The 27,721-nt window shown below is 37.3% G+C and overlaps 1 protein-coding gene across 6 annotated transcripts; it reads right to left on the reverse strand.

Annotated features, from left to right (window-relative positions):
* LOC149833996 (disease resistance protein L6-like) lies at positions 1–27,721 on the reverse strand. Of its 6 annotated transcripts, XR_016432738.1 has the most exons (5): positions 27,251–27,721; positions 25,079–25,897; positions 24,860–24,958; positions 24,476–24,769; positions 23,145–24,387 (listed from the first exon to the last, which is right to left on the reverse strand). XR_016432738.1 is itself a non-coding variant. In XM_090011161.1 (2 exons), exons 1-2 carry the CDS (start codon positions 27,625–27,627, stop codon positions 95–97), a joined length of 471 nt encoding a protein of 156 aa, XP_089867287.1. In that variant the 5' UTR covers positions 27,628–27,721; the 3' UTR covers positions 1–94. The 6 variants fall into 6 exon arrangements, 3 of the variants coding, with proteins under 3 accessions (XP_089867287.1, XP_089867289.1, XP_089867288.1); XR_016432737.1 differs by having other exon boundaries at positions 24,860–25,897; XR_016432739.1 differs by lacking the exons at positions 23,145–24,387; positions 24,476–24,769; positions 24,860–24,958; positions 25,079–25,897 and adding exons at positions 14,990–15,305; positions 15,490–15,693.

The following is a 27,721-nucleotide window of genomic DNA, read 5'->3' on the forward strand; positions in this document are numbered from 1 at the left end:
TCATCCTTGCCAAATTCTAATTAGTTACAAGTGAACATATACAAAGAGTTTCATTTGAAACAACAAGTAGATGAAACAAATTCAACACATGAAGCTAATCCTCGCCAAGATTCGGAGCATCATCCTCTTCATTGTCTCGATCTACCCCTCCATCCATGCCTCCATCAACTCCTCTACGCTGATCATCTCTAGCATCCTCCAAGAGAACCAAAATGTTAGTATTGATAAACAAAATATAATGAAATAAATTATACGCAATGCACCTAATCTAAGGCAATCAAAGTAACATGGCTGAATGACACATAAAATAACAATAAAGTGAAGGACATTAACAGAATTCAGAGGTTGTCAAATTTCTTTTATAGTGATTCAATCATGCATATATGTGTTCTAAGGTTGTCAAAAAAAAATGTATAGTGATTCAATCATGCATATATGTGTTCTAAGGCTGTAAAAAAAAATCATACTGATTTAATTATTCATATATTTGTTCTAAGGCTGACAAAAAAATTTCATAGTGATTCAATCATACAGATATGTGTTCTAAGGTTATCAAAAAAATGTCATAGTGATTCAAGCATACATATATATTTTTTAAGGCTGTCAAATAAATTTCATAGTGATTCAATCATGCATATATGTGTTCTAAGGCTGTTAATAAAAGTTCATAGTGATTTGATCATGCATATATGTGTTTTAAGGGTGTCATAAAATTTTTATAGTGATTCAATCATGCATATATGTGTTCAAAAGGTGTCAAAAAAATTTATAGTGATTTAATCATGCATATATGTGTTATAAGGTTGTCAATTTTTTTTATAGTGATTCAATTATGCATATGTGTTCTAAGCCTGTCAAATAAAAGTTCATAGTTATTCGATTATGTATATATGTGTTGTAAGGTTGTCAAAAAAATTACATAGTGATTCAATCATGCATATATGTGTTCTAAGGTTGTTAAAAACAAATCATAGTGATTCAATCATGCATATATATGTTCTAAGGGTGTCATAAAATTTTTATAGTGATTCAATCATGCATATATGTGTTCAAAAGGTGTCAAAAAAATTTATAGTGATTCAATCATGCATATATGTGTTCTAAGGTTGTCAAAAAAGTTTTATAGTGATTCAATCATGCATACATGTGTTCTAAGACTGTCAAATAAAAGTTCATAGTGATTCAATCATGCATATATGTGTTCTAAGGTTATCATAAAAATTATATAGTGATTCAATCATGCATATATGTGTTCAAAAGGTGTCAAAAAAATTTATAGTGATTCAATCATGCATATATGTGTTCTAAGGTTGTCAAATAAAATTTATAGTGATTCAATCATACATATATGTGGTCTAAGGTTGTCAAAAAAATTTATAGTGATTCAATCATGCATATATGTATTCTAAGGTTATCAAATAAAATTTATAGTAATTCAATCATACTTACATGTGGTCTATGGTTGTCAAAAAAATTTTATAGTGATGAAATCATGCTTATATGTGTTCTAAGGTTGTCAAAAAAGAATCATAGTGATGAAACCATGCTTATATGTGTTCTAAGGTTGTCAAAAAAAATCATAGTGATTCAATCAGGCATATATATGTTATATGGTAGTAAATTTTTTTTATAGTGATTCAATCATGCATATATGTGTTCTAAGGTTGTTAGATAAAATTTATAGTGATTCAATCGTACTTATATGTGGTCTAAGGTTGTCAAAAAAAATTCATAGTGATTTAATCATGCATATATTTGTTCTAAGGTTGTAAAAAAAAATTCATAGTGATGAAATCATGCATATATGTGTTCTAAGGTTGTCAAAAAACTTTCATAGTGATTCAATCTTGCATATATGTATTATAAAGCAGTCAAAAAATTTTATTGTGATTCAATCATGCATATATGTGTTCTAAGGTTGTCAAATAAAATTTATAGTGATTCAATCATACTTATATGTGGTCTAAGGTTGTCAAAAAATTTCATAGTGATGAAATCATGCTTATATGTGTTTTAAGGTTGTCAAAAATATTTCATAGTGATGAAATCATGCTTATATGTGTTGTAAGGTTGTCAAAAAACTTTCATAGTGATTTAATCATGCATATATGTGTTATAAGGCAGTCAAAAACTTTCATAGTGATCCAATCATGCATATATGTGTTATAAGGTAGTCAAACTTTTTTATAGTGATTCAATCATGCATATATGTGTTCTAAGATTGTAAAAAAAAATCATAATGATTCAATCATGCATATATGTTTTCTAAGGCTGTCAATTTTTTTTTTATAGTGATTCAATCATGCATACATGTGTTCTAATGCTATCAATAAAATTTCATAGTGATTCAATCATGCATATATGTATTCAATCATACATACACGCATTGAAATCTAACAACATAAAATTTTATACCTGACAGGCACCAGAGCTCATGTTGAATGCAGACAAAGTTCTCTTGTCTCGAAAAAAGTTGCACAACTCATTATGGAAAAGATTGAGAATGACTTCATGTAAAAAGTTATGCATTGTGTCCTAAAGAAGTTGATAGACACCATCCCAAGAAATAGTAGGGTCAATCGGCCACTGGGAGTTGATGCCGGCAGAAGAACTCTGAGAGCCCTGACTAGAGGAGGCAACAACTGGTATGGTGTTCATATTACTCTCAAACCCGTACACACGACCTTTTTTGAGTTCACCGGTTACAGTCACCCATGCTGCAGGATCAAAAGGCAGATGCTGAGTAGAGTCATCGCCATATCGCTCTACCATCTGCTTCTCATATGACATCTACAAAGTAATGATTACAGTATGAATTAATAATTAAGAATTATAATGTTTATGATGATATAATTCATGGTAACTTGTATATTATAATATTTATTAATACAATAAATGCATACCGTTGTCACTCTTGCCTTCTCTGATACTAACTCTTCCGTGCTCTTATGTTTATGTGTTTCAACAAACACATCCTTATAAGGCACAATGCCTCCTTTTTCAACTTCCTGCAAGGTTAAATGATAAAAAAGTCAATTAGAAAGTATGCAGAAATAGTTATAAATTTGATAATATATATTGATGAGTTACCATTTTCTTCTGGTGGCTCCCAAAAGTCCTATAACCACCTGTGTGTAGATGGGCATCGGGCATCTTTGCTCGGTTTTGTGCAGCCTTTGCTAAGCAATTTTAAAATTCATGACTCACCCACTTGTCGTACATTGCATCCCAATAATCTGACCTGATAGTAGAAGGGCCATGGCCCTTCCACTGTAGTGAATCATCTATCCCACCAGCTGCTTTTATTACTGCAGTCTTCATATTATGAAGTATGTTGGCAAATCGACTGACAACCACCTTCTGCCACACTAACCTTGTGTCATGTTCCTCCTTCCCAATCGCGAAGCGATTCGAAGCTTACAAATAATTTCAGAAAGTTAGTATATATGACTATAACAAAAAATTAAATATTAGACACATTAGCTATGAATGATGTCCATAATCTGTCCAACACCTCATTCATGTACTCTTTTCATTGAGCGACCGGTCCTGAAAGATGCTGAACTAATGACTTCATAATTTCTTGAATTACTTTTTGTGGCTCGAACTACGTGCTACATATAAATTGATATACATTAACAATCGACTATCGATATACATTATTTATAAGATAAGTATTGAAAAAGTGACAATAAAATACTTACGATCGACTATCGATATACACTATTTCAATGACTCATCATGTATCAGACTGAGAAAACCCAACATCTGGCAAAACATCATCTATAGAACAATGAGTTAGAAATTCACACAATGCATATTTAAACTAATCAAGTATACAATGATTTAAATGATATACCTATCAAAGCATTACATGAAGACGAAGGTTGAGACTGACTATCACTGAACTGAGATCCTATAAAGATGATTAACAAGTAACAATTTTTATATCAACATGTAAGCAATAACATAATGAATGACTATATTTAAATATAACATAAAGACATCTGCCTAATGCTGTCCCACGACATCCACTTGGTCTTCGAGCACTGGGTGCTCGACCACTGTGACTTTCACGAACCATATTGTAACAAATAAAAATGTTATTTGGATCAGTTACATAACTCTTGATCTTAGCATAGACATAACATATGCATGGAATGTAAAGATTTAAAGGTCATACATAAATCAGTTTTATAACTGTGCATGTACATGCTAAGTATGCATAGAATATAACATGATATGTAAGATATAATGTTAAAATAGATGGTGCATATGAGAACGTGATGTGATATGTATTACAAGATATATTTCACTAGCTTGAGTATGCTTCCTCATCACTTGTTTGACTTTCATATTTTTCTTCTTCCTCCTCCTCTTTGTCATCTTCTTCATTGGGTGACCATCCACTTGGTATATCATTTAGATCACATTCTTCCATACGTGTGCCATCAGACAATAGAACTGTGACATGCAGACCATGTATGACATCATGATCATAAGAGAAGTCATACATATCATCTGATTGATAGTAACCACCCTCTTCAACAATCTTGTCTTCTTGTAACTGATCATACTCGAGATATAGTTTAGACTTCACCTTGCAAACCGCCCACCATTATTTTTTATCTGACTTCCTTGTATTTAGATATGAAATATAGTAAACTTGTTGAGCTTGCGATGCTAATATGAATGATTCATATATTCCAAACCTTGATTTATGATTCACCTCCACAATGCCTGAGGCTTTGTCGACTCTTATTGTTGTGGGATCAAACCAATGACACTTGAATAATGTTATCGTGTTATTTATGCCTAAGTAAGTCAACTTCATTATTCTTCAATAACATCGTAGTAGTCAAGTTCATTTTCACCGTAACTGCTACCCTTGACACACACGCCACTATTCATTGTTGATTTATTTACACCATAGTCTTTTGTATGAAATCGATAACCATTTGTGATGTACCCATTGTAACATTGCACAACTTTAGTCAGACCATTTTGTAAATCACATATTCCTTGGTCATTAACATCCCCATGGTGAACCTACAAGCATAAACAATGACTATAAACATGACTAATTAAGTAACATATTGTTGTTTACATGGAAATAATGCATGTTATCGTCCTTACTAACTCTTTCAACCATGCCCAAACTTATTTTCACGTGTAACTCTCACAACCATTCTATAGTGGTTCATCAACATCTCTAAGTCATAAAATCTACTAGCTGCATCATTTGCTATTTATTCCTCTACCCCAGTTAATACATCACTAGGACCCATAACAGAATCCAGTTCTTGTCCTGCGACATCAAATATCAAATCCACATATGAATTATCGTGCACCACATCCACCCGTGCATTAAAATTATTCCAAAATTATTCACCATGAAGTGTCCAATTATGATAACCACTCAAAAAACCCTTTCTATATAGGTGATGTCTAACGCCATGAGGTTCTACAATGCAATTGTTCTTACACATCGTGTAGAGGCACCCAATACGATCGGTGAGATCCACTGTACTGACACTTGCTGTTGTAAATTCAATAAAACTGTCAACACCATACATATATTCAAGCGACACCTTATTATCAACTATCTTACGGTACATCCATTCACGATTTGTAGCCATTTTGTTCTATAATGTTATAGATATTATCTTTACCAGTTAAAAGAGAATCATAATAATGTTATGATGAAGAAAATATCTAATTTATCTAATAATTCTTGTTTGGTGATTGTTGGTGAACAATTTTTTTGTTTCAGTTAATGTATAATTTTTTTCCCTCTCTACGACAAACATGTTTAACAAAAAATGCAATTTCATGAACTATTATGCATGCATTGATAATTCAATATTTTTGTGTCTAACACCATCACATCATATTTGCACACATCATAAAAATATTTAGAAAGATGAAATCACATTCACAAACATGATACATTCAATTTAAGCATATTTTTATGATATAATTTTACATGGAATGCATAATCAAATCGAAAATAACTTCATGCAAGCATGGATAGTCATGTCAAACATTGCAATACATTCAATCATTCATATCACAATAATGTCAAACATGTACCTGCAACAAATACACTCCAATATTCTTCTAACTACTACCGTGATTAGCATGTAATCTGAACTATAAAAATAAGAGCACTTCTATTCCCATACATTCAAAGCATGCTTAGAATGATCTCCAAACTCCAGCAAAACAATCCTAGATATTCACAACTACGTGAGTGTGTGAGTAGAAAAGTGTTGTATCCAAGAAAGTAAATAACATGTGATGTGCTTGCATCGCTTACTCACCACGAGTATTTACCCGATTTGCATATTTTTGCATTTGCATTTTTCTTGTTTCTTTTTTGTATGACATTTTAAGCCGCATGCAATGCTTAGCATTAAGCATCACGCATTTTGCACTACTACGCACCTGCAATGACAAAGACTGTCGACCAAATTGGTGCATATAAAAGAACATGATGAAATATTTGAATCATGTAAAATTTCTTGCAGATTCCTTATGTGTTGTCAATGAGTCTCATATGCAAATCTTGTTTAATTTACCTTAAATGGATTGCCCAATGAGTATGAAAGTTTTATTATTATTATTACTACTTTCTTGAAAAGCTTCCATTTTTTTTTTGAGATTTATGATCTTTTGCTAAATCAAGAAAAGTGACTTCAAATGTTAAATCTGAAGTTTCCTCAACAATCAAATATGTCAGGCATTGCCTTCTTCTCTCTAAGAGGACACAATCGTGGTGGTAGAGGAAGAGAGGTTGGTCATTCCAAAATTTTTAAAATTTTGGTGCTAAAAATAATCAATGCTTCACAATAAAAGAAAAGAATGCAATTTCTAGCATAAACGCAAATAGCCTGCAACGAACCCTATCCTAAACAACGATTAATCCACCATTGATGACCCAAAAATACGAATGACTATTCAAGGTTTGGATTTAATTGGATTCCTATTTTACCTATTAGAACCAAAGACCCCACCATTGGGGCTCCTTAGGCGGCAACATGAAACCCTAAGGAGGAAATGGCTCTTCTTCAACAACGTCTCCTCCCCTCCCTTGACAATAAAAAACCCCAACTGTGAAAGGAGGGTTTTCAATATCTCCTTTTGCTTGTTGTCTTTTAAAAAACATTGAAGAACCGTGAAGAAGAGGAGGACACCCCTCTCTCTCACCCTTGTTTCACCTTGTGTGTGTGTTGCCTTCATCGAAGAAGTTGTCATCAAAGGGGGTGTCTCCCCTGCCGACCTATAAAAAAAATTGGCAGAGGCTTTGGCCCTTGCCGGCCGACCATGGTTTGCCAAAAAAAAAGAATGGCAGGCCCCTGCCGATCGACAGAAAAGAAAGAGAAGGAGAAGGAGAAGGAGAAGGAGAAGGAGAAGGAGAAGGAGAAGATGAAGTAGTAGAAGAAGAAGACACATGAGAAAGAGAGAGGGGGTGAGAGGTTACCTAAAAAGGGGTCAGCGAGAGGGAGAGCACCGACATCAGGTGCAGGCGACAGGCAAGGTGAGTAAGGGTTCGACTATGAGAGTTGAGTGAGGGAGAGGGTTCGGGGGTCCGATCAAAGAGGGAGTGGAGAAGGAGATAGAGGAGATCTCCAGCATGCAGACGGTGGTGGTCACAGCGGCACCGCGACTTCGGTCGATCGGCAAATGGGGGAAGGAAGTAGGACGCTTCGGCCGATCGGCAAAAGCGAAGAGGGAGGAGGTGGCGCCGCAGATAAGGATTTCGGCGGCGGCACACAACGAGAGAGATGGAGTGATGGAAGAAGGAGGAGGTGAAGGAGAGAACTCGGGTGGCGGGCGGGCGACGGTGGTTGTGTGCGACAAATGAAACAGAAAGGGAAAGAAAGATGCTCGCATTAATTAGGATTTTACGGGGGAAATTAGCGATGGCGTAGCGACGAAAAATTTTTGTCGCTCATCCGTCGCGAAGTTGCGATGGAGTTTGAGACGGAATGTTTTCGTCGCTAATTCGTTGCTAATTAGTGATAAATTTTGAGACAGAATTTTTCCGTCGCTAATTCTGCAACTAATTTCAATTTTATGGACGACTAGTTTTCTTTAGCTAATCCATCGCAAATTGATGAAAAATTATTTTCGTCGCTAATTAACGTTTTTCTTGTAGTGTAAATTGCACGTATAGTAGATAGTAGCAAATACAAAACCATTTTGAAAATGGATATATTTACTACAGTTGTTGATTGGACCAAAAATCTATTGGAAATCTTACAATGCAAGTTGTCTTAACTTAAACTTAATTTAACCTTATAGATATGTTTCACTTGTTTGATTTAGCCGCGGGAATCGACCCTTGGATCATTTTTCTTGAACAAAGAAACTTGCTTTTTCTTTTAGTTGGGAGAAACCGTGAAATCCGTAGTTGTCGATTTGTGCATGGCTGAAAAATTCTATACACAGGTTGGATTATGGAGGTCCAAAAGCCCGTTTTCACTAAAAAAATATGTAGACCACATCTATAATGTCAGATAAAAAAAAACTGGGACCGGCATTTGTGAGTGAAACGTATTTATGATAGTGGCTCATACAGGTGAGTTAGTGAAAGTGCATGGAGACCTCAATGTAAAATTGGATATTGATTATTTCCTTTACTATGAAAATGTTACAATATATATGTACATCCATACGTGTATCCCATGATTTATGGGATTAAAAAATACAAAGAAAAAAAAAAACGTTACACAAGGGTGCTGGTCAAGATAAGATTCTAAGGTTTGATCCATCATTCCTTATTAGAGGATCAAATCTGATTTCACCATATCACATCTCCACGATTTTAGGAAACTGCACGAATTTATAAACTCCGTCATCATCCTCATATTTGCTTTTACCTTCAAATGTTACAATTTCTAATTGTTATCAGTTGAAATTTTAAAATCTTCAAAATCGTGCCTGCTTTAACAAACAACCCTATCACTGATATCGTTAACATTTTCCCTCAAGTTGGAGAATGTGGATCAACATCCCCAACTTGCTAACTAATGTATTGAACTGATCATTTCCAATGACTTTGGTAAGAATATTGGATCTTTAAAGCTTGCTTGGAACGAACTGAGTACACACGTTGCCATTTTGAATTTTTGCTCGAATGAAATGATAATCCAACTTGATATGCTTAGCTTGCTCACGAAAAACGGGATCAATATAAGTGGGCTCGCTGTGGATGAGGATTTCCAAGGTCTATAAGAAGATATTTGAGCTATATAATCTCACTTGTTGCAATTGTCATTGATGGGGTACTCTGCTTTTGTGAAAGAACAAGAGATGGTAACCTGCTTCTTGGTCTTCCATTACATAAAACTCTCCCCAAAAAGTACAAAATCCCATAGTCGACATTCTGGAAAATGGGCAGCTAGCCCAATCAGAATCTGAGGAGCATAATAGTTGAAGTAGACTGCTTCATCTAAGCAAGATTCCCTTTTTAGGGGTGCTTTTAAGATATCTAAAAAGTCAAGTGACTGCATAAAATGGATGAATAAGTAAATATCAGGTTGAGTAATGGTGAGATAAATAAGACAGCCTACTAACATCCGATATTGGGTTGGATCCTTGAGAATGATCCAGCTGTGATCCAATTTCAGTTTCTAGTTCATAACGACATCACTTGGATGTGATCTAAGATAGCCAGTGTCCTTCAAGATTTCTAAAACATATTTCCTTTGATTTAGAAAAATGCCTAGTGATCTAGCCACTTCAATGCCGGAAATATATTTTTAATTTTTCAAGATCCTTGATGCAAAAATGTTGATGAAGAAATTTCTTAAGGTTTTCGACTATCTCATTATCATTTCCAGTGACAAGGATGTCATCAACATATACGAGCACATGTGTTCGCTTGTCACCATTTTTTAGAGAAAACAATTAGTATGTCAAAGATTGGATAAAACTCATATGTCTAAGGGCTTGAGAAAACTTTGCAAACCATTGTCTGGATGCTTGCTTAAACCTAGGGGCGACAATTAGGTCGGGTTGGCAGGTCAGCATACCTCAACACGAACCCGACCCGTTTATTAAACGGGTCGGCTGTGGCAAACACGAACCTGACCCATTTATTAAACGGGTAACCCGACACAACATGGTTAACCCGTTTAATAAACGGGTCGGATCGGGTAAACGGGTTGGCGGGTCGGGTTCGGGTAAATGGGTAAAAAACCTGCATGAGCTTCGCATTGAGAAGGCCCTCGCTCGTTGTAGGCGCCCTCGGCTGACAACCGGTTCTCAATCGCGAAGATCTCATCCTTGTACCATAAGAACAGGATTGTCTCCTCGTTCTGGATGATGACCCTCCTCTCCCCCTTGGGCAGCGCAACAAGCAGAACCACCAGAATCCACTTCTGGCCGTCACCGGCGATAGACGATGGCTCGTCGCCCTGCTGCTCGAAGACGGACACATCCATTGCACAGGCGGGGCCGATCCCGCGCCCATGCCATTCGACAGAGGCCCAGCGAGGGCCTAAGGCCCCGAGGTGCTTCCTGGTTGGGAGCGATGCAGAGTGCGACCTGGGCGATGGCGACTTAGGGTTTCTGGAGACAAACGCGAGGAGGGAGGAGAGATCAAGAGAGGACGAGGCAGAGGCCATCGATGGACGACCGAGATGAAGAGGACGGAGGAAGATGGAGAGAGAGGTAAGCGAATACATAATATATGGGTTAAACGGGTTGGCAGGTTGGCATACCCCTAACACGAACCCGACCCGTTTAATAAACGGGTTAGGCTGGTCGACCCATTTACGACACGAACCTGTTTAAGCCAAACCTCAACCCGGCTAAGAAGCGGGTTGGTGGGTCGTGTCAGAAATTGCCACCCCTACTTAAACTCGTAAAGAGACTTATTGAGTAGACATACCAATTATTCTCCCTTAGTAAAATATTCGAAAAGTTTCATATTAATTTCCTCATCCAAATCCCCATGTAAAAAATATTATTCACATGGAGTTGGTGCATGAGCCAATGAAGAATTAAAGCAAGAGCGAGCAAGCAACACATCGTAACCAACTTTGCAACAGAGGCATTACAAACCTTTTTGTTGGGTGTATCCCTTAACAACTAATCATGTTTTATATCTTTTAATAGCTCCAGCAGAGTGATATTTAATCTTATAGACCTATTTTGAACCAATTGGTTTCTTCTCTTCAGGCAGTTTGGTAAGAATCCATGTATTATTCTCCTCTAAGGATTTGATTTTAGCTACCATGGCTTGTCTCCACTGATCATAATTCATGGCCATTTGAATTTTTTTGGGTTCATCATGAGATGAATTAGAGATAAGAAAAGCAAGATGTTCATTAGAAAAACATGAAAAAGATAGATGATGACTTAACATGACTGGTTCCTTATCTCTTACATGATGTGGCGTGGGGGTAAAGTGCAATATACGAGCATTGGTAATCCTCAAGGTAGGCTGGTTTGGCCCAGGTTTGGGTTGAACGCCTAAGTTGGTTTAAATCTAGAGCATTGGCTAAACTTTGTTCAAGATTTTGATGGATGGTGGTCTCGGTTTGGATTGGTTCAAAGGATCCAGTTTGCTCAGTGGAGATTGGGCTAGTATCATTGTTTTATGGAATAGTTGGTTGACTATGAATTTGGTTCTCATGACTCTACAATTGATTTAGGCAAAATGTGGGTTTGAGGAGGGTTAGTCAGTGATGGTTTGAAAGGGAATATATCCTCGTGAAACACCACATCAAGACTGACAAAAAATTTCATTTTTAAGATCAAATAATTTGTATCTTTTTTTGTCTAAAAGGGTATCCAACAAAGACACACTTGCGAGACTAAGAATCAAACTTGTGCTTATAATGGATGTTATGAGCATAAGACAAGCATCCCAAAGACATAAATGTCTGTAATTAGACAGTGAATCATAAAGCACTTCATGAAGGCTTTTGTTTTTCAAAATTTTGAAAAGTATCCTATTTATCCATTAGGCCGCGGTGATAATGCATTCTTCCTAAAATTTAAGAGGTAGATTTGCTTGAAATCGTAGGGCCCTCACGATTTCAAATGCCTATATTTTCATTCAACAATAATATTTTGTTGTGGCATGGATACACAACTATATTGATGAAGGATACCATTTTCTTGTAAACAAAGTTGAGCTTCATGAGAGAAAAATTCAGCTCCGTTATTATATGTCACATTTTTGACAATTTTTTGAAATTGATTTTTGACCATAATAATAAATTTAAAAAAAAAAGTCAGCTTGAGACTTGAAACTCACTAAATAAATCCATGTGAAATGAGAAAAGTCATCCACTATACTTACGAAATAATGGGCCCCATATATAGATGTTGCGAGATATCCACCCTAAATATTTATATGAATCAAATCAAAAGAATGGGAGGTAGTCTTTTCATTATGAGAAAATGACAATCGTGTTTGGCGAGCAAGAGGACAAATATCCTAGCGACAATCATTAAACTGAGTGAAATTCAATGATTAAGCAATGCTCTTTAATCTAAGAGAAGAAACATGACCAAGACACCAATGCCAAAGGTCGAACAAAACATGTATGGTGGTCAAGACAGCAAGTATGATGGTCATGGAAGCCACTTTATTTTCTTCTATTCTATTACAATTCATATCAAGAAACTATATGCCTTCATGCTACTTTTACTCATGCCAATCGTCATCTTCAATCAAAGGTGGTGAATTTCACAATGAGAAAAAAATGGTATTACATTTTAAAGATTTTATGAGTTTATTTATGGAAATCAAGTTAAACTTAAAGGAAGGAACGACTAAGACATAATCAAGCTTGATTTTTTGAGTCACGTAAACGGTTCTAGTGTGAGTTATGAAAGAAAATGACCTGTCTGAAAGTTTGATAGGTTTGAGAAACTCACACAATTTTGAATTGTCTAATAAAGAGAAAGAGAATGAAGAACACATATAGTTGGTGGCTCTAGTATTTAATATCTAAAATTTTGAAGGAATCAATTTTGGAGAGGGATGAGAGTTACCTAACATGTTGCCATTAGTTGGATTTTACCAACAAAGATCAATGACAACAACTAATTTCGTTGCTCTAGAGTGAATGGTGGTCCCTCATTACCTGAAGAATCACCACCATCTGATTTAGTTTGGGCAATGTTGGCTGTTTTTTATGAAAAACGGTGGAGGAAGTAGCGACAATTTTTAGTATGGCTGAGCTTGTTGCAGTGATCACATCTAGGCCTTTCACGTTGATTTTTGTCCTTCACTTGTCCATCACGTCCTTGGTATCTTGGTGGATGATGGTCAGTGTTCACTACAATTGCCATATTATGTTCAAGAATGAGAATTTATGCACACTATGCTGCCTTTCTTATTTAAGAAGAAGGTTATAAGCCTTGTTCACAGGTGGCATGAGATCCATTATCAGTATCCTATTGCGAACAATCATATACATCTCATTCAGTTCCATCAAAAATTGAATGAGGCGTTCTTGATGTTGCAGTATTGCTCTTACCGCTCCACACCCATACACATGTAATGAAATTTGAGTGGATAGTCATCCTATAGTGTTTTGGTCTTCGTGTATAGTACGCGACAATAGGCATGTTTTATTGCCACAACGTAACAATGGACATCTGAATCTCAAATATTCGGGGTCCATTTTTATCAGAGAATCGTTCTCTTATATCATTTTAAGCTGCAATTATGGTTTCACAGTAAATAGTGTTGAATCATTTTTCGGATCACGCAGTTTCACAATCATAATCATGATATAAAACATGATATAAATCATAATATGCAGTAGAATACAAATCATGATTTTCAGCAGATCGAAACAGAAATAGAGAGCAAGCATGTCGGTTTCCGCATACAACCAAAATCCAGACAACAGCATACGAACAAACAGATGCAAAGAACATAATGAAAACAACATAAACATGTTTAGATTATGTAATAGGCTAAGGCGTACGGAATTACTCCCCTTAGAGAAGATTCGCCCCCACATACAGTGCAATCAGGGTCTGACGTCCTTCTCCCAGGATACAATAGACACGACGATCAGAAAGGTGCACTCCGACGGATCGTCCTTCGAAAATAGCCTCTACGAACCAATGTTGCAGAACAACTCCTTTCGGGATAACTCAGGAGAGAAAGAGAGCAACAGAGAAATGGAAAATCGCAGAGCCTCTCTTCAGAAACCAGTGCGCCTCGAATATATGTAACCCCAGCCCTAACCATGCTTTTATAGCCCACGAACAATTACAAAGCGTGGAAGGGGACCCGTTACAAAATCCGAGGAGACGCGACTCATTAACGGACTTCGAAGAGTCGAGATCCGTTACGAAATCTGAAGAAGCATAACGAGCACGGACTACGAGGAGTCATGACTTTGGTCTTGATTGGATATGGCCCTAAAGGGCCAATTACCCGGCCCGGCCCAGCGGGCGGGCGCGTGTGTGTGGTAGTCATCCCAATCCCTTGTTCTCAGGAACAAGTGTAAGAGTTTACATGTGGCTTATAAAGCCCACAACAAACTCAAACACAATCAATATGGGACTATTCCATGTCATCAAAACCACTTACTCTAAAACAACCCAGTTTCATGAAATTTTCTGTTCCCTCCCTTCTTGCACCTAACAAATAGCTCTCAAACAAATCGCAAGAAAGAGAATTGATGATTCAAGATAATACCATATCGTTGCATCACGTCCATACCAGTAGTTGCGCAGAGGTGGGTTCAGGCTTCAATAGAGATCCATCAACGAATCCCATCTTGTTATTGGCCAATAGAGCAACCGTCATGACACGACTCCACGAGAGTGGACCTGTCACCAGGATTTGCCTTGGGTGGTCCAAATAATAAAGATAATATGAGTTGTCAATCACCTCATTCACCATTTGAGAATAAGGCTGCATGGAGTCGCTGTTAGCACCTTGGCTCATGATGGCGAGTGCCAGACGGAGTGGGGAAGGATGAAGATGGTGTGGGAACTGACTGCACGTGAGGTCCCTTCACAGATCTGATACCACGTGAAAGTGGAGACCTCAACATAAAATTGGATATTAATTATTTTCTTTACTGTGAAAATGTTACAATACATTCATACGTGTATATCCCATGATTTGTGGGATCAAAAAATACAAAGAAAAAAAATGTTACACAAGGGTGCTGGTCAAGAAAAGATTCTAAGATTTGATCCAGCATTCCTTATCAGAAGGATCAAATCTGATTTCACCAGATCACATCTCCAGGAGTTTATGAAACTGCACAACTTTTGGAAACTGCCATCTTCATCCTCATTTTTGCTTTTACCTTCAAATGTTACCATTTCCAATTGCTATTAGTTGAAATTTCAAAATCTTCAAAATCGTGCCAGCTTTAACAAACAACTATATCAACGATAAAGATGGAAGACCATCTTTATCGTTAACAGTTAGATCGGAGCGGGTCGGATATGGGTTTGGCTTAAACCTATGAGTGAGCCGGGGAGGCAAACCTTTCATCGTGAGCACCCAAAAGGACATAGCTGGCGATCTCATCGCTCATCGCCTCTCTCTGAATCAGCGTAAGATCCGGAGTTGACATGCACGCAGATGGCCGATCCCTCCACCCTTTTACCGCCACCGCCCGATTCCAGTGACCACACCCTTTTGAGAATTAGGCAGCTCCGGAGTTGAGGCCATGGACGGCCACGATTACCCTACTCGAGATGAAAAGAGCGACGGACAATTTTGTAAGAGACTAGACAAGCCGCCCATCCCTAAGGAGGGGCAAAGTTGATATATATATAGAGTGGTTATGGTGGTATACACTTGTTTTACATAAATCTAAAAAAGAAAAACATCTAACCATTGGATCATATTTAGCATGCCTTATTTATTACTTCCATGTGTTAAAGTTCACTCAAATATGATCTTTTGTCGTTTTTAAACCACCCATATTTTCATGAATTGTGAGCCGTCCATTTTCACTATCTTAAAATTTTATTAAACATGATAAAACACTCTAATATACTAAATAAATCATGTTAAACAAATGTGTATGATTCAATTTACCAGTTGGTGGCTAGATCTATGCAAATAAAAGGGTCTACCACCGTATATAACCACCATCTATTTTCTCATATCTCAAAATTTACTATATATATATATTAATGATAACGTGATCCGAGAGTACCTACTCCCACCTAATAAATACTTCAAATTTTCAAAAAAATTTAGCATCTTTTGTTGATCAAACTATACATATATGATCTACAATCATTATTTAGTGGAAAACAAGTTTTATATCATGTGATTATAACATACGTGCAGGTTTTTTTTATAATCTTCAAAAAATCAACGGCTCACAATGTATAAAAATTTCATGACTTCAAATTTTTTTATGTCAAAAATCATGATCCAAAACATGATTTGTTAAGGTCTGATTGAGAAGATATGCAACCTACAACTATGATGGGAGTAGGTAAGAAAGATATATATATATATATATATATATATATATAGAGAGAGAGAGAGAGAGAGAGAGAGAGTTGGCAATAATGTTTCACATACGCAAAACCTAACTTAATTTTTTTGTTTTTATATATATAAAAACCTAACTATCATGTATACCATCAATGTTTTAAATGATGTAAAGAAAAAAGAAAGGACAGATTACACCACTGCCATGGCACTATGATAATTGACAGAGGATCAGGTCAGAGGCACCTCTGATTGTGAGTCGTTCATTTTAAACCATTCAATGCCGTCCATCCAAAACACGAACGACAAGAAAAAAATGGGGCCCATCCAAGTGATGGGCATCTCACTGGTACGGCTTTGGATGCGGTCCATCTTGAGATCGACGGCATTGATCTCTCTTTTGGCTGTGGCAGAGGTGGAGAAGAAACCCTATTGTTAGCTTGAATTAAGCTTTGGATAACTTTAAAACTAAGTTATTTAGTTCTCACTTGAGCCTGGAGAACCTATTAGTAGAAATGTCACTTTCTATGTACCTCCTTTTTTTGCTGATGGATCCGATTGCCAAGAGAGTATGGGAAGTTCAGGTTATGATAGTGGGATTTGGAAATAAAATAATTTGGAGAAACTAATGCTCATGGCTTTTGAATAGATTGTAATGCATATTGTTTAGTTGATTCAGTCGCTTTATGCAATTATGTTTTTGAGTTTGCACACTTGATTACACGAGTAGCTTTTTCTCAAGCAAATTTTGGTGCAGTCAGTGTCAGGTTTGCTTCTTTTTTTTTTTTAATTGTTGACTTGGGGTAGTAAAACACTAAAACCAATGTGCACCGGCCTCTCTTTGTGGGCATTCATAGTATGCACCTGTTGTCTACTTCCTCATATGGCTAACGTGATCGCAAGCCTGTAGGGCCCAAAACTTGGCCAACCTAAGTGGGTCCATAAAGCATACCACATTATGTAGATTTGGACAATGTACAATCCAACTTGCAATAATGGCTTGGAAATTTTCTGCATCCATTTAGAAGAAAAGAAGAGATTTCCAACAGGATTAAACTTGCATATGTCCACCCAAATCATGTTTCAAAAGCTAGATTCCATCAACACAAACAAGGCCCTAAATGGGATCTAGCAAGGAACATAATATAAAGGAGACCAGAGTGCCCAATGCCCAAAAGGTGGACAATTCATTTGTAAATGGAGACCGTGGCATACTTGGGTTTGGCAGAGAATATATGCTAGTGTGATGCAAATAAGTAATAAGCTTAAATTAAAGAGCAACAAACTAGTTCAAGTTGTTTTATAATGTCAATGGCCAAACTTAAATTCTAAGTCGAGAGAGAGAGAGAGAGAGAGAGTAGTGATGGTTCAAGCGTGGCAGATGACCTCTTTATGCTTTTTTACAAAATCTTCATGCACGTAGTAAAACCATTAAAAATGAATTAATAAAAGTGGTACATTAACAAAAATTTATATTATACACATTACAAAAAAAAAAAAACACAGATAATTTGTAAAATTCAAGAAAGCCCTGAATTCATGGAATTTGCAAAATTTTCACATAGAGCCTTACCGTAGTTCCTAATTAATGGTGTTGATAATTAGGGAGCGAGTGAAGCAGCATTATAAATAATTTGGAAAATCCCTTTGAAGAAAAAATTATAGTTCATCAATCTTCGTGTAAATATAAAAAAAAGGTGCAGATACTTTCAAAAGCTCATCCTACTTCAGTCTCTCATTGTTGTTAAGCATAACAGGGATAATTGGGTAAATTTAGCTTCTGTACTTCAATATCTCATTTAGGTTGTGCCTTTGCACAACATGAAACCTGATGCACGTTATAGTGAACTTATAGCAAAACAAAAACTTGTATAGAAAATAAAACGAACCAATAACAAATTATACAACATATGCATTAAGAAAGTTCCTACCCCAATCCTCAATATGTAATAGTCTAACCTTACAACTGTTTTTATCAACTTAATGATTAATCAATTGATAGCCCACAAGCAATCATATTCGGATCATTTGGGAAAACCCAAATTAGCTGATTCAAAAGTGAAATTAATAAAAAAGAAGAGCGAAGTCATTTTCAAAAAAACCAAATAAACCAATTTTAAAATGGAAAAAATAAAGAAAAAGAAAGGAATCACTTTTTTTTTTATATAATTATACGAAGAAACCTTCCTCAGGAACATAAACCTAGCCGCACTGGATCTGCCGAATGTACTTACAGTCTCTGTTCTGGCAGAGTAAAACTCCGTGGGCTTACCCCTTTCCCCCATAGAGTCACCACGCTTCGGCTTGCGGAAGGGGTGACGACCATGAGATTTGAACCTAAACCGCCTGCCTTGCAACCTAGGCCCCATCCCACTACGCCAAACCCCTTTGGGACTAAAGAAAGGAATCACTTGGGAAAGACCTAATGCATATGTCCAACCACCAGCCGCTAATCCTGGAGCAAGTCAACCTCTCGTCGTCACGCTACACGGACACAAGACCTAATGTGTATGCCCATCTGACCCTTGTGAATATAAGAGCATCAAAGCCAGTGCACTGTCAACTGTGGCCTTGGTGGTGATGCTGGTGTTGTGTCAATGTAATGTGCGAGTAGAGGCCAGCCTGGTACAAGATTCAAGGAGAACGAGCCAACATGAGTTGCTACAAGTCTTGTCTGGCAGGAGCAATTAGGGCATGTCACCTTGTGTTGAGATGTTGCAAGTTTGAATTGCAGGCACAATATGGATCGCAGAAAAGCCATTTACCAGATGCGATCATGGACGATCCGAACAATGCTTCGGTCGATGCGGGTGGTTGATGTTCTCTTCAGCCAATCGATGCCCTCAATTAGCTCAGGCCAGAACGTCGAGAGGCGAGCAAGACCTTTGAACCCAGAGAGAAATAATAAACGAATATGGCACTCATCACACCACTACGGGTCTCCTATTTATAGTAAGAGTTGGTGGAGGTCCATAATAGGCAAGGTCCTTAATGGGTACGAATGAATAGTCATGAGACTTCTTAATTGTGTCATAACCCACAAAACCCAAAAGCCACACCCATATATGTCTCTTGATGTGCCCATATTAATATGGGTTACATCCAAGTTAGATCCGATCCAATTCAAAATCCAATATTCTCTCATTTAACCCATTGACATGGAAAAACACTTCATCAAGATTTACTACCTTTATTTTGATTCAATTTCTATATGGGTTCACATACTATCTTGTATCATAAGAATGAATCATAAAGATAAACACCTTTATATGAGATGTTATATTTTTATGTATTACATCATTATTCATTTTAAGTATTTAGCATGTTTAGAATACCTTCATGAACAAATTGTTCTCTAACCCATAGTATTGGTCTTTTTAATATTATTATTTTGTTATTCTTTCTTCCTAGAGATACTTTACATAGAATCAACAATACACAAAAAACATAAAGAATCAATTTAGTTTCATAAATGTGATCACATATAATCATAATGTATTGTTATACATCAGAAATAAACAAATAGACCCACCCTCATTACATGTTGAGAATATAATTCCGATGTTAGCACTTTACTAAGAAGATCAACAATAATTTCCTTCATGCCGATTGTATCAATATACATTAAATGATTCTCAGTCATTTTTTTAACAACAAAGTACTTTAACTCTAATATGTCCTGAGAATAAATATCGTTTAAATCAATAATTTTATCTTAATGACTTTAAAAAATTCTTTTATTGTCCTATAGTGAGAGATGACGCCTCAAGTATTCTTAGTTACTCGTGATTGTAAAAGCAACAGGCTAAGACTCTTTAAGCACTCCCATTTACCATAGACAATCTTTTGATTGGTTGTGTTATACTTTATAGAAGGGGATTAATCACTTTATACATGATTCACATAAAAAAAGTAAATAAGAGACCCTTTATTATTCACATTTTTTAAGGCAAGCATAATAGAGTAACTATCATTTCACTTTGATGAAAACAATAATACTCTGAGATGTTTCACCTCTTCAATTATCAAGAAATTGATTTCAATTGATAAAACTAGCAGATCATATAATCAGGAGCAATTCAACAATGTTTATTTGGGTATGATCATGCTTCATGAGCTGGTGTACACACCTACTATTACACTCTGTGTGAATTTAGAATGCAATGACCCACCTTTGGATATACTCATTGTTTAATAAAGACACACACAATTACAATAGAAAATTTCAATCTCAACACAATCCAAATAACCCTCAATCAACATATCCTGAATCACTTTGGTGATTGCTAGAGTAAGTTAATCGATATCTTTTACCATAAGCATATGTAAAGTATGTCATAAAACAAATAAAGTGCATTCATTCTTAATCTCATGCTTAAATAATCATGAATAACTCAAAACAACATAAGACACACCTTATATCATTCTAAAGTTGCTAAAAAGTATAAAATCAATGACAAAGACATGCATTTATGAGTCGTATTTGGGATTGAGGTCTTAAAAAGGCCTAAACGGGTCCTTGAAGATCGTGAACCGACCAATAAAAGTCCTAAACTGGTCAGAAAAACCTTGAATCAATCTAGGAAACCACTGAATCAGTCGGGTAAACCCCTGAACGGGTCTCATAAACCACTAAACCAATCCTACAATAGCTTGAACCGGTTCTGAAAACCTCAGAGTTGGTCGCAGGATGTATGAACTGATTCGAAAAACCATTGAACTGGTCCTAATATGACTTGAACCGGCCCTGTAAACCTTAGAATCGGCTTTAGAAATGTTGAATTGGTTTCAAAAACCACTAAATCGGTCCTCAAAGGACCAAAACCGGTTTCAAAATAACCCAAACTAGTCCTAGAAGAACCGAATCAGTTTTTAGATGGGTTTGGTGCCACATAGTTAATCGAGTCTCATTCTAGATTTGATCTGACCCAAGGGTCTGACTCGGTCCACCCTAAATCATTAATGGGTCAAATTGGGTCTCAACGAGTCGGGCACAGACCTGGAACCTCCAACGGGTCCAGGTCCCAGACCAGGTCCGCCCGGGTCGAAGTTAGACCTGGTCTACTCAAAACCCCGTAATGGGTTTGGGCCCCAAACTGGGTTCGCTCAAGTCAGACTCAAACCTGATCCACCCAGAACCCCCAACGGGTCTGGGTCCTGGATTAGGTTCGATCGAGTTTCAGCTTTGATTCACTCAAAACCCGCTTATTGGGTTTGAGTTTCGATTGGGTGCCTTTGGGGCAGGCTCAAACCTGGTACGACCGTTAATTTTGAAACGGGTCCAGTCTGACCAAGTTGAGCATGGAAATCCACCAGGAACCCCTAACAGATATGGGTCATAGATCAGATACTTCTAGGTGAAATACAAACCCGGTCCATTTGAAAGCTCAGGACACGTTCGAACCCTAGACCAAATCCCACTAAATCAGGCACATACCCTATCCACCTGGTCCCGCCAATGGGTTTAGGTCTGGATCATATCTCGCTATGTTGGGTACAAACCCAATTCACCTGATCTCGCCAATGGGATCGGGTCTGAATCGGTCCCACCGAGTCAAGTGAAAACCTGATCCACTCGGTCCCACCCAGGCCTAGATCGAGTTCTGACCTGATCCACCCGATAACCTTTTAGAGAGTTATCCGACCCAGATTAGGTCCCACCAGGGACAAGCATAGACCCGATCCACCAAAAAATGGTTTTAGGTTCGGATCGGGACCCCAACCCAGTCGAGATCCACTTATCAGATGCAACTATAGACGATCTTAACATTGCTTCAGTGAATGCGGGTGATTAGCATTCTCATCAACCAATTAACACCCTCGTTGAACCCAAGCAAGAACGTCGAGAGAAGTAAGACCCTTGAACTAAAAGAGAGAAATCGTGTACGAATGTGATACTCATCACAGCATTATGGGTCACCTATTTATAAAGAGATTTGGTAGAGGCCCATAATGGGCACTGGTGGAGGTCCCTAAAGGGAGTCACACCCACATATGTCTCGTGATATATCCATGCCAATATGGGTCACACCCAGGTTGAATCTGATCCGAATACCAATGATATGGTTGTATAATTGATAGGGGTCGGCGTACCCCAGCTTTCTCTGTCGAAAAAAAAAATCTGTTATGAATAGTGTAGAGTCAAGCAACAGCACCACCCTCAACACCACCTTTAAGGGTGACTTCTTGCCTTATGAATTCAACATCCTCGTCACATGCCCACAAGAAGGTTCATAGATGGCCATCCTCTGTTTCTTGTCACCTATTGTGGAGAAGCGCAAAGAGAAAAAACCAAAAAAACCTAACCTATTATGTCAAAGCATGGGATCCGAACTCCTCTAATAGTTTATGCCATATTTACTCGTGTATATAGGTATAGCTAGTCCTTCCACATTTAGGCTGTTCCTACAAAATTAACAGAATATCTACTTGAATCATCTAAAACCTAACGGGAAGCAATAAGAGCATCGTTGAATACAAAGTATAGCTATATGAATTTAGCTATTCTTCATATTGATGATCCTGTAAGGAAATAAACTTGCTATCTAGCAATTTATCTAGTATAGTGATATTTATAATGCTAAAAATTTTTGTATAAAAATATGCAAAGATTATACAAGGAACACGTACTGAGAGAGAGAGAGAGAGAGAGAGAGAATTAAATAAGGCTGACAATTTGGCTTATAGTTAGAGAATGGCCATTGCATTGGGAAAAGTCAGGAAACCAGATACAGGAATCTTGAACATGCATGCGTGCAAGTATTGGAGTGAGTGATGGAGAGTATTTCATGGTGATGGTATTCTTGAAATGACGGCTCCAATCTACCATTCAGCCTTCTGCATTTGAAAATACAAAAACAATCACACAGCATATGTATAGTCAACATCGCTAAATATAGTTACCACAAGGAGAACATGAGCCTCAATATCCCATGGATGGGAACAAGGACTTCATAGATTTCTACTCTCAAAGAATTTTTAATTTCTCGCTGGATCTTATGGAATCAGGAAGCTCCCGGAGGGATGGAGCTTAAGCAGGCCTCTCATAGTGCCAATAGAACGAGGAAGTCTTGTTAATGACATAAAACCACTTAAGTCCAACTGCTCGAGATTAGTCAGTGATTTCATCTGGTAGATCACTCAGCTTGCAACACTTGTTCAACACAATTTTCTCGGCTTCTGAAGAGATCCAAAGGACTTAGGAAGCTTTTCAAGTCCTGTTTCAGACAGATAACGCTCAGCTAGGTTCCTCGTCGCTGAAAGCATCAGGTAATTTTCTTAGCGACATGCAATACCAGAAGTCCAACATCTTCAATTTGGCCAGGTTTCCAATTTAATCAGCTAGGACTCAGCTTATTGCATTTTTACTAACCACAATGTCCATCTTTTACAGAGCCTATGGAATCAGGGAGCTCCACAATGCTGGTTTCAGTTATGGAGCTCAATAAGATTTCTCATTGCCAACAGATTTCGGTAGCGTTCTTGCAAATGAACAACACAGATCCAATTTCTCAATGATGGTCATTCTGATTTTGAATCTGTTAATGCCATCAACTTCTTGAGTCCAAGTAACAACAGCTCTGTCAACTTCTCAAGACATGCTATGGATTTAGGAAGTGCTTCAATTTCAGTTTCATAAAGGTAAAGACATGACATTTTTCAAATTGCCAATAGGATGGGACAATGTCCTTAGTGATTCACATTCTTGCAAGTGCAACTTCTCAAGATTGATCAATCCCCCATTGCATTTGTCAGTCTTGTCAGTTTTACATAGTTCACCAAAACAGCTTTTTTTAATTCTCAAAGGATCCTTTCTCTCTCAAAAAAAATTCAAGGGATCCTATGGAGTCAGGAATCTATTAAATGCCAGTATCATTAACGTAAAGGTGCTCGTAGTAAGTGAGAATAAGAACAGTCGGCCTTTTGAAGACCTGCAAATCCAAGCTCTCATATAAGGAAACAAACCACACTAGAAATATACAAGATTCTAAAACAGATGCATGAAATGTCATGACCAACCTTGTCTTCCAATCAGGCGTTCTTGTTCCATACTTGGACAATTGTGCTCTTAGACAGAGGTCAAGGACTGCAATTTTCTTCGGATTAAAATAATCTGGTAGTGATTTCAGTGGGCACCCAATACCATTCCAACCATCTTAGTTGTGTGGGCATGCATTTGAATGATCAATTAGAGTTTCAAAAGTCGGAGTAAAGTAACCTTAGATTGGATAATTATTCCGAACACTTGATACTGAAATCTCTCACAGGCTCTGCTTTAAAGTCAACACCAAAGCCTTCAAGAATTATTGTTCCCTGGCCATAGAAAGGCTAATCAAGTAAACAATATGAAAATTTATGAAAATAAAATGACAAGCTAAGAAACTCACTTGCACTAGTGTTTACCTTTCGATTATCCAATGCATCTAGTATTTCTTCATGAACCCATAACTTCGCTTGCGAAGTTGGTGATGAATTTGTAGTTACCTCCAATTTAAATGACATCTGTAGTAAAACTTTGATTTCTATATTTAGAAAGAAGCTACACCACTCTCATATGGCACTTGTATTTTCTATTTGCAATGTCAAAAAATATCCTTTTCTCTTTATGAACCCATGCCCTACTTTGCATGCTAGGGCCCACGGGATATTCTTCTTGGATGACACCTTTCCACATGTTGTCAAGTTGGTCATGCTTTTGTAGTTTGTTAACTCCAATTTGAATGAAGATCTCTTGTAAAACTTTGATTTCTATCTTTAGAAAGAAGTCATAGCATTGTCATATAACAATTGTATTTTCTATTTTCATGCCAATAAAAAAGCATGCGATGACAAGAAATATCTTTTTTTCTTTGTCTAGTCCATCATAGCTTATTTTCAGCTTTTGTTGAATACCTTTAATCAAGAGCCAAAGGCAATCCACTGGTCATCGACATAACTTTTTAGAGAGCTCTATGTAGATTTCAATTGATTGGTATCTTCCAAAAGGCATGATAGCTAAAGAGTTGTTGAAGTGAATCAGTTGACTATGTCTTTATTGTTCATGTGAAACACATTCAATACATGCACATCTCTTGTTGTGATGATGATTCTGCTTCTAACAAGAAGCTGATTTTATTCACCAACTAATGCAAGATGTTTATCTTTGTGATCCACATCGTCAAGAACAATAAAAACTCACTTCATAACAAATCTTAAAACTCTCTATATTTTTTCGATGCTTTTTAATATTTGTAACAAAACAAGTAGCATCGAAAACTTCGATATCAGCTAGAGTTTTTCTTTCCTATTCCACCCATACCATGAATTTGAATTACTTGAATAACGTGTGCTTTTATTCTTAACAACTCCATTTTATCTATCATGCTAGAATCAACTCCAAAGAGGTGATCAACAACATTCAATGTATCATTGCCCAACTCTCTAATCACCTTGTCTTCAAGCCTGTTGGTTTTTCACATCAAACAAAAGCAACAAATAACAAGCATAAGTAACATGGTCGTAAGCTAAATAAACATTTTGTCTGTTTTCCAAATAAATTCTGCTAAACGCTTCAACTGCATTCATACCAAGTGGAAAATGAAATGGTTTTGGGTAGGATCAATAGAATTTGAATCTGTTTAGCTGGATTCAATTGCTAATTGGAAACAGATTCGGTATTAGCATTTTAGCATCGGAAATCTGAGTCCAGCTCCAAGTTGCCACATTGGAAAAAACGTGTTTTAAGGACTGTGAAAAAAAAACAAATCCAGTTTAATCATATTGAACTCGCATACGGTTTTAGTAATATTTCATTCAGATCAGAATTCAAGTTAAACTCAAGTCGGACAAGATTCGAGCTGTTTATTTATAAACGTATATCCGATTGGATTCACTATAAGCACTTTTCATCTGAACCTGAGTCCGATTATGGAACCAATTAACCAAAATATGATTGTATTTATACCCGACCCGAGCACTTGAAACAGAGTAGCTGATGAAATCCGGATCTGGTAAAACTCTGGTATCCAAGACCTAATCTGATTATGTTTCAGCTTCGGAGATACCAAACCAAACCGAATCCGAACAGCTTTGAGTCAGACCCGAGCTAGATCTAACCTTGGCGGAGGTCAATAGATGCAAATATCCGTGGTATTTTGAAAATATCGTCAAAATGACATTATAACGGTGATTAAGCATCTAAGTCTAAGCTTTCATGATATCTCTAAATTGCAATATTATCGTTAAACGAAAATATCGGAAAAATATTAACTTCGCTTTGATAACAATATTTACATTTTTTCCAAATAAATTAAAATTTTGGAAAAACTTTCAAAATTTCACCAGAAATTAGCCGTGAAACAGTTGCGGTTTGAACGTTTTTCACTACGCAATGAAACCAAAGTCGCAATCTCTTTATCGGAATTTTCTCGGCCGGGGAAAATCTCATGATGAATTAGAAAACAACATTTTTCTCGAAGTAAAATCTCGGGAAAATATCTGCATGCATATTATTTACAAATAAAAGAAATACTATAAAACATAAAAAACTAAAAGGGGGATATTTGAAAATATTGTGAAAGTTTTCTCAGTATTTATCGGCTCTTAAAAAATACCACAATAGAATCACAATATTTTCAAAATATCGCCGATATTTGCGAGTGAAACGTGTATGACAGTGCTCATACTCAGGCGACAGGTGTCACATAGATCCAAGTTCCCTTGATCGGATCGGATCGGATCGGATCTAGGTTGGGTTAAACCTATGTGCGTGTGCGTGTGTGTGTGTGTGTTTGTGAGAGAGAGAGAGAGGCGCACCGTTCATCGTCAGCGTTCGAAAGAAAATAGCCATGAATCTCACCGAGCTCGCTCATCGCTTCCCCCCACTCTCTCACCTCCTTATCTTCGGATCGGATCTCGTCGATCCGGAACGCCGGCTCGAAGGGTCCCCTCTGGCGCCGGACGTCCGACGGATCGACGTGGTAGAAGACGGGAAGGATCTTGATCGTCCCTCCGCACCGGACCATCGGGGCCAGATCGAAGAGGCGCCGCTCCGAATCGGCGTGGGATCCTGAGATGACGGGCTCGCAGATGGTCGATCTTTCCACCCTGTCCCCTTCACCGTCCGATCCCTCCACCAGCGTGACCACTCCCTTCATCAGAAGGGCGTCGTACAGCCGTTTCGTGCAGCTCATGCTGACATCCTTCTCTCCGCTGAAGCTCAGGAAGACTTGCAGCTCCGGAGATGAGGCTATGGACGGCCACGATTAACCCGATTAGCCAACTCCA

This window comes from Nuphar pumila, chromosome 6 (assembly GCF_984573655.1).
Source record: "Nuphar pumila chromosome 6, dmNupPumi1.hap1.1, whole genome shotgun sequence".
NCBI lineage: Eukaryota > Viridiplantae > Streptophyta > Magnoliopsida > Nymphaeales > Nymphaeaceae > Nuphar > Nuphar pumila.